This window comes from Hipposideros armiger, unplaced genomic scaffold (genome assembly GCF_001890085.2).
Source record: "Hipposideros armiger isolate ML-2016 unplaced genomic scaffold, ASM189008v1 scaffold_340, whole genome shotgun sequence".
NCBI lineage: Eukaryota > Metazoa > Chordata > Mammalia > Chiroptera > Hipposideridae > Hipposideros > Hipposideros armiger.
The window spans coordinates 29,548-37,588 of NW_017731690.1; the positions used below are offsets into that span (position 1 = coordinate 29,548).

Consider the following 8,041-nt stretch of genomic DNA (forward strand, 5'->3'; position numbering starts at 1 on the left):
CGTAAGGCCCTGCAGTTTTCTTTGTCCTGTGTTTACATGTTGCTTTTCTTTGGGCACCTCTCTGCCCCCTTTCTCCTATCACACTACATGTATGTGGAGTCATGTCATTCTTCTTTTGATTTTTAAGTTTTGTTTTTGTTATGAAATAGATCATAATGCAGAAGAGTGTATAAAAATAGAATAATTATAGAACAAGCACTTACGTAACTACCACCTAGGTTAGTAATGTCATTTACTCTTATGATTTAACTTAAGCTTGTATACTGCTATCTCCCAAGTGTGTATATTCTAGCCTCTAACTACCTGTTGAATATCTTCTTTCTGAATGTTCTGTGGGTACCTCACAAGCATGATTGATACATCTCAAATGAATCTCATCTTTTTTCCTAAGCTTGTTTTTCCTCCTGGTTTCTCCCATCTTAATTGATGGTATTGTCATCCACTTGTGTCTCCTAAACAAGAACTTTTGAACTTCTTCCTTCAGCCCCCACTTGAACTTTTCACCTGGAATGTCTCCATTTTGCCTCCTCTCTTCATGGTCACAGCTCCTGCATTTCCCAAGTTAGGTGTCTTCATTTCTGTTTCATTTATCTGATTCATCACTATTTCTACATGGGACTGTTTGCTGCTGGAGGAAAGGGACTGTGTTCTGTTCAACTCTATATCCTACTAGTGTGTGCTTTGAACTCAGTAAGTACTGAAGGAATGTTTTAAGGCAATTTTACTTGAAAGGCGACTGAACAATATCAGTTAAATGTCAGTACATTTTACTGTTCAAGATGTATGTAGTAAGTTGAAATAAAGTATTTGTGTAAATAAAATCAACATTTTAATTGAAAGCAAATTTTATTTGAGTAAGTGTAGGTTTAGATGAGTTAAGCGTTACTATTAGCTAAGTAACAAGAGAGAAGAATGCCCCTTTTAACTTAGTACTTTCTGTCTTCCCTTTTCTTGCCTTTCAGGAAAGGCTAGTAGGAAAAACCAGAAATGGAGAGGACCGGATGAAAACATTAGGGCAAATCTTCGTCAGTATGGTTTAGAGAAGTATTATCTTGATGTCCTGGTTTCAGATGCATCTAAACCTTCCTGGAGGAAGGGCGCGTATTTTGATGCAATCATCACCGATCGTAAGTTTATTTTTATATGAAAGTTGGAGTGGGGTTAGTACAGAATTTATCAACACACACGTGAAATACCAGCTTATACTCGTATTCCCCTTGCTTCCGACTTCTTCATAATGAGCAGGAAAAGATTATGAATATAGGGCAGGATACCAATTTAAGTAATTAAGAGTTTACTGTTTTGCTTTTTTAAACTATATATATTAACTTGTCATCCCTTTTTCTCTTCAGCTTATTTTTTGAGGCATATATTTGTTTTTTCGTTTGTTTCATATTTGACTGTAATTGGTTAGTATACCCACTGGAGCCAAAATGTCATTTGCAATTATGGTATCAGATTTCAAACAAGAGAGTTTCAGATATCACATATTTTTCCACGTGTAAGCTTTTGTGTTGGTAGCGCCGATTTTCACTGGCATCTTCTTTCTAGAGTTACAAGAAATTTGGGATTCTGTGAACCACTGGGCTTGTGAACCCACTGAGATTCAGGAATGTGCATGAGAACTATTTTCCCATGCCTTGTGAGTTCTTGGGCCTTTTAGGCATCCTATCTAAGAATAGATCTGCCTTTTCTAAAGTATTTGGCAGTAAATCTGTAAATAGTGGCAAGTGTGTCTCAATCCTGCCATCTCAGCCCACTTCAGTTCTTTGGTAACTTAGACGGTTTCAAATACGACAAAAGAAAAATTATCAAGGCATTGTAATGTCAGTATGAATATACTTTATGAAAATTGGGTGACTTTTTATTAACAATCTACTTTATTATTTGCTCTCNGTGTAATAAAAGGAGTGCAGCCCCTGTTGAAACTTTATCATTGTAAAGTGATAGACACAGGAGCCAGGTGTTGGGAAACTGACTGTCCTGTTTCTAGGAGGAGACTGTGAGGGGGTGGGGGGAGAGGAAGTTAGGAGAGAGATCATTGATCTCTGTAGGGCTGTGTAATAGTCTCTGCTTCCTATTTTGTTCGCAATTCTTTGTAGTCCCCTTTTCCTGAGTTGCATAGTTCATCTAGTAAAATTTCTACATTCTAGCAATATCCTTTTTCTTCGGCTACCAGTTTAACTAATTTGAACTTTTTTTTTAAGGATAAAATAGATATAATAGTATCTCCATTTTTTCTCCTTTTCTCCTTTTCTTTCAGCAAAACCAAAGCCCAGTCTCTCATGTCCACACCTGTGAAGCTTTCCACTTAAATCTCTAAAAATGAAAATTGTAAATTAATTTCTCTATCATAAATAAATTACACTTAGTGTCCTTTTGTCTATAAGATATTACCCTAACCTTAACGTGGTTACTATTTAAGTAATGCAAAATTAAAACACTGAGTTTGGTATTTTGACACTTGATAGCATGTAATAAGATTTTGGGTGAGTCACATTACCTGCCTCCTCAACACTTCACCCCTCCTTTATGTTATCACCCCTTCCAGCAGAAAGCTTCCAGGGAAACTCCAACTGAGGTATAACTAAATGCAAAAAATGCTTCAATTTAATGGAAAAAACAACCAGATGATTAACAGTGTTTCCTTAGTGGTCAGTTCAGAGAAGCTAATTTACAATGATTATATTTAAAACTTTAAAAGCTTAAAGGGCACAAAGTTAACTAACGGATGCAGTCTAACAGATTATTCATCTCCTTTCAGCAGTGTACTCTATATTGGGTCTTCTCAAAACTCACTCTAACCAAATGGATAAGGTTCTGTTTAAGGAAGCACAGGAAAGTTTTTCTGTTCCCCTTGACAACTAGTTCTTCTAGGTGAGTATCTGCTCTCATTGGCAGAATTGTAGTAATTCCTCCTAATTTGGGTGAAGTGATTTTGTGAGTATTCCAAGTCATCACATATAGTAGTACCTTTCATAAATAGGGACTGTTCCATTTATAGAGTAAGAATTATGAGGTCTTACCTGTCACACAAAAATGTTTTTTGTAGTTAGTATGAGCGAATCTAGGTTTTGGTTTCTGCTGTACTTTTGGTCCTCCATTTTTCTTCTTCATGGAAGCAGTCAGCTATAATATTTTTCATGAGAAAACTGTTTGTAAGTACGTATTACCAGACTATGCTTTAAATGGCTATGGAGGGAACACCATTAATTGATAGATCTTGACCCTCTGGAGGCACTACCCATCTTTATTTTAGAGATTACATTTCAAAAGGCTGTGAGGAGAAGTAGCCCTAGTTATTCTTGTTTGAGTCTGTGCTAGTCTAAAAATATATTTCAGGTTTCAGTTTGACTGACAGACCTTTCTATCGCACAGCTATTAGGACTTGCCCAAGCAGCAAGAGCATTTTAATTTTGATGATTAAAAAAAGGTGAAGTTTGATGAAAAGTACAGTTATTAAAATATTGAACTTTGAATTTTTTCTTAAACTATTTAAAAATATTACTGCCTTTTATTTTAAAGGATTTCATTAATTTTTAAATCTTTATTAGGATTTTTCTTTTTATGTGAGCTGGTTATACCTACCAAATTATTTTGTACATTCAAATTGTATAGAGACATTTATTCTTACTTTGATCATAGCACTAAGTAAACAGAAAAGTCTTTGTATTAATGATTTTGGGGTATGTTTGATAATAGTTATTCAGAAATTTGTATTTACAGTTTAAAACGAGATACTTGCTTCACTGGTTATAGGACTAACTACTTCTTGTCCTAATATTTTAATTTTTTGAGGACTGATGTCTTACATATTAATTATGCCCTCCGTAGGTATTTGAAACTTTCTTCAGTGGGAATTGAACCCAGTTTCAGAACTTATTTATTGCCAGAACTTATTTATTGTGAACAACCTTATATGCTTATATGTAAGAAAGGACCAAGATAAGATGATAATAATGTGTTAATATACATTATTTTGACCAAAAAAATATAATTTTCCATAAGCAGTGCTGTTTAAAGCCAAGGCAAACATGAATTAACTGCTTTGTGAATAATGTTGTGAGCGTAGCTTAGGGCTTTGTTTTCCCAGTTCTGAAGCTGCTAAATGTGGCCAGGACCAGTGTCGGTCTAGGGTGCTCTGCCGGCAGCTAGTCTGTGAGAATCTGGATCAAATTAAATCGGGGAAGAAACAAGGGCCTGGACTTGCTGGTTAACAGCTCATCCTTGTGTGGTTTTTCAGGCGGCCTTCTGGTAGCAGCTGCTCACTTCGGCGCGTATGTGTATGGGACAGACATAGACTACAACACAGTGCATGGCTTGGGTAAGTACAGGCTCCCGACAGGGTTCAGTCTTTGCTGTTTTACCAAAGGTGCCTTTAGAATAGTTAGTTTTATATGCATTATACATCTTTTTTAATGTTAAAATAGAGTTGTGATATCATACAGTTTTACCTATTTTTACAATAAGACTTCATTGGGTATCTGCTTTTTACGAAGTGATCAGTACGTGCAAAGTGATATCTTCTGGGGGAACAGAACAATGAATAAGAAAAAGCCTTCCCCCCAGAAGCATTTGTGGTCCAATTAAGAGAGATTTTTTAAAAAGTAGGCCAACCATAAGGTTGTGAACTTTAGGGTCAGGAGAGAAGCAGGAGAGAGAGACTTACATTTTGTAATCAACATGTCCACGTTAATAAAATATATAGTTTCTATTTAAAGATTGCTTGCTTTTGAGTCAATTGCGGAAAATAGTTTAAAATCTAGAAGCTTCGCTAATGATGTGTGACTGGATGGAATTCAATCAAACTGAAAAAAGTAATTATAACTGAATGGTATTAAAAATGTCAGGTTTCATTGTTAATTTTGAAATTGTTTGTATTTATGTTAGTATTTCATTATTGTAATTAGAATCAACCTTTAAAAATGCTCTTTTCCTTTTTCTTACTCAGTGTAAGTTATTGTATAGGTAAGAATTTATTATACTTTATTTCCTTTTGCTGAAGCAATTTGATATACTGTACTTGATGACCTGTCTTTTTTTTCCTACCTTGACCAAAAGGAATTTAGTAATAAGAGTATTTATCAAAAGGAAAATGAGTTATATTTTATCAAGTTCACCTAAGTAAGCTAACCAGAGAAGATATTCTTTGTCTGCAATATGTTAGTGTAGACAAAGTGCTGAGAAGAATTATTTCAGTTTGCTTTTTGTAGAAGTCATATATTTGCTTTAAGTAAATTGTCCTGTATAATTTATTTGAATTTTTATTTATGAAAGTTGTGTTTAAAAGTTATGTTACAACCTTTCAGTGTACTTGGGTGGAATTCTGATCGATGTAGAGTTTCCTCAGAGCTTACCCAAGATGCTGTTAGATAGGCCCTCTGTTTCCTATGCTTCTAATCACTCACTGTACTCAAATATTCTCAAGTATCTCCTATTTTTAAAAATACGAAACCTTTTCTGTCAATGCCATAGGGGTCTTTTCTAGCTATCGTTTTTTTTCCTCTTACTTTTGCCAAAGTACTTTTTGAAAAACTAGTATTTACTTGGTGTCTCCTTTTCTTTATTTCCGATCTCTTGTGCCCATTATTGGCCAGCTCTCATGCCTACTGAAAACTCTTACTGAAGCCACAGATTTATAGCATTTGGCACTGTTGACCTTCATAANCTATACTTAGACATGGGTAGTTTCCAGTATTTTGCCATTACGAACAATGTTGGAAAGAATAATCTGGTGCATTTATACTTTCATAATGTTGGAGATACAGCTCTAGGGTAAACTAGAAGTAAGATTGATGGGTTGAAGAGTGCATGCACATGTGGTTTTGTTAAATGTTGTCAAATCGCTCTCTATTCCACCATTTCACATTCTTGCCAGTGATACATGAGAGTCCCTGTTTCCCCGTAACTTCACCAGCAGAGTGTATTATGAATCCTTTGAAATTTTGCCAATCTATTGGGTGAAAATGTTATCTCAATGCAGTGTTAATTTTTATTTCTCTTAATAGGAGTGGATGCTAGTAATTTTTTATATTTTAAGGGCCATTTTTATAATTTTTTAAATGATTGTTTATGTCATTTGCCCATTTTTCTGAAGACTTTTTGGTCTCCTTATTTTTAAAAGTGTTTTGTATGTTAGGGACATTAGCCCCCTTCCCCCTCTTACTTTTGTACACACGTGTGTGTGTGTGTGTGTATAAGATTTGATATGTATATACATACACATACATATATATAATCATGTATGTATATATATACACAATTTTATATATAAAATATTTTCTCACAGTTTGCCATTTATCTTTTGATTTAGCATGTATAATAACTGCTTTTGCCATGCAGAAGGTTTTCCTATACGCAAGTTATACAGGAGTTAAGCTATGGTTTTTTTGTAACACTTTTGTAGTCTTAATTTTTTTCTTTTCGATCTCTGGTCCATTTGTAGTTTATTTCTTGTACGCTGTGAAGAATGGATCTAATTAACCTTTTTCCAAATGCTAAATCACTTATTAATTCTTAATCTTGTCCTTGGACTTTTAAAAGCTTTTTCTGTGAAGTGAGAAGAATTCTTGAGATACAGATTTGTATGTAATGCCTAATATGCACATGTACACATAGACCAGGCCATAAAGTTTAAAAACAGAGTTCCTAGTAGAGGCAAAATTTCCTTCTCTTCATGCAGATTAGGCTGGTATATTATGAAATGCTAACCTAACCTCCACAGCAGTCTAGGTCTTCACTACCTTTAGCATGGTAAGGAGTGAAGAGACTTGCTCCCAAATTGCTTCAGGGCAGCTCCTGAGAGTGGATAGCATGTCTTGGTCATTTGACTGTTTATATATGAACATTAATTGTAATACATAGGACAGTTAATGGAAAACTACAAGAGGAAGGTATTCACAAAGATGCTGCTAAAATAAATTTCATAATTTGTGTTTGTGGTCTGTGTAGCTTTAGGACGTTAGCTAGCTTTTGTTCTGAAACTGGTAATAGCCAATAATTGTGACGAGACACAGTTTGTAAGCATAGCTTGTCCTCTTTCTTGGGCCTTTTGTCCCATTGATGGGTAGTACCTTCTGAAGGGTTGGAGAGATAAGGAGTCCTGTGCCCTCCTCCATGGCCATAGTTTTTCACAAAGCATTTCATAATATTTTTCTTCTGTTTCCTTTTTTAGTATTTATTTTAAATTCAAGTGCATCCAATTCCTTTTCCATTTTAAAGACACAAAATTGACGTATATTGGTTTCCCAAATGCTTTACCATGGCCTGTTTATGACCTGTGATTTTCTCAGGGTTATAGAGTAGGGCAGAAAACTTCTGGGAAACTGAAAGGAGAGAGAATCTTTTCCTGCCTTAAGTACCTTTCCTTTTTCTTTTCAATACTCTGCTACATTGTCTAGAAGGACATTACGAGCTGCTGAAACACACTTTTCATCTAAGCAAATATGTTGGTTCTCGTTTTAGTAAGGTTTTTTAAGTTGTTTATTTTCCTGAGGGGGAAGATACATATCATTGGGTAAGCTGTCAGTAATTAGGAAGTACTGTTGTTCTAACAGGTGCATGGCTAAAGGAATAATTGGCATGAATGTGCTGAGTACCTAGAATCCCACAGTCCTGCCCATGATATGTCACAAGACTTGTGGATCGTGTACAACGTTCTGAGTGTTAGTGTTCAGCTTAATTTATTTTATTTAATAACAAATTTTACTTTTGTTTCCCTAATTGGTAAGCGACTGTATATTTACTTTAGTTGCTGTGGACCCCAAAGGGGTCAGCTAGTTTGTCAAAAATTACCATAACAGCAAATGCAGTTTGTTTTAAATCCTTATTCTATAAGTTACTGTGTGACTTTGGGCAAGATTCTTAACCTCTCTGGGCCTCACTTCCATCATTTGTAACCTGGTAATAACTAATACATTGTGAGGACTAAGTGAGGTAATATATGTATATGAAATTCTTTGGAAGTTGCCTGATGCATGGCAGACATTCAGTGAACTGTACTGGTCATCGTTATTATTTTAAATTATTATTGTGTTAAGAA

General features: G+C 35.0%; 1 protein-coding gene across 1 annotated transcript in view; it reads left to right on the top strand.

Annotated features, from left to right (window-relative positions):
• The window catches only part of TRMT11 (tRNA methyltransferase 11), a 53,423-nt gene that overhangs the window by 19,081 nt on the left and 26,301 nt on the right, over nt 1–8,041 (top strand). The window contains exons 7-8 of the mRNA XM_019661216.1: nt 567–690; nt 963–1,127. Of these exons, the coding sequence (XP_019516761.1) occupies nt 567–690; nt 963–1,127 (289 nt within the window). The remainder of the gene's footprint in view (nt 1–566; nt 691–962; nt 1,128–8,041) is intronic.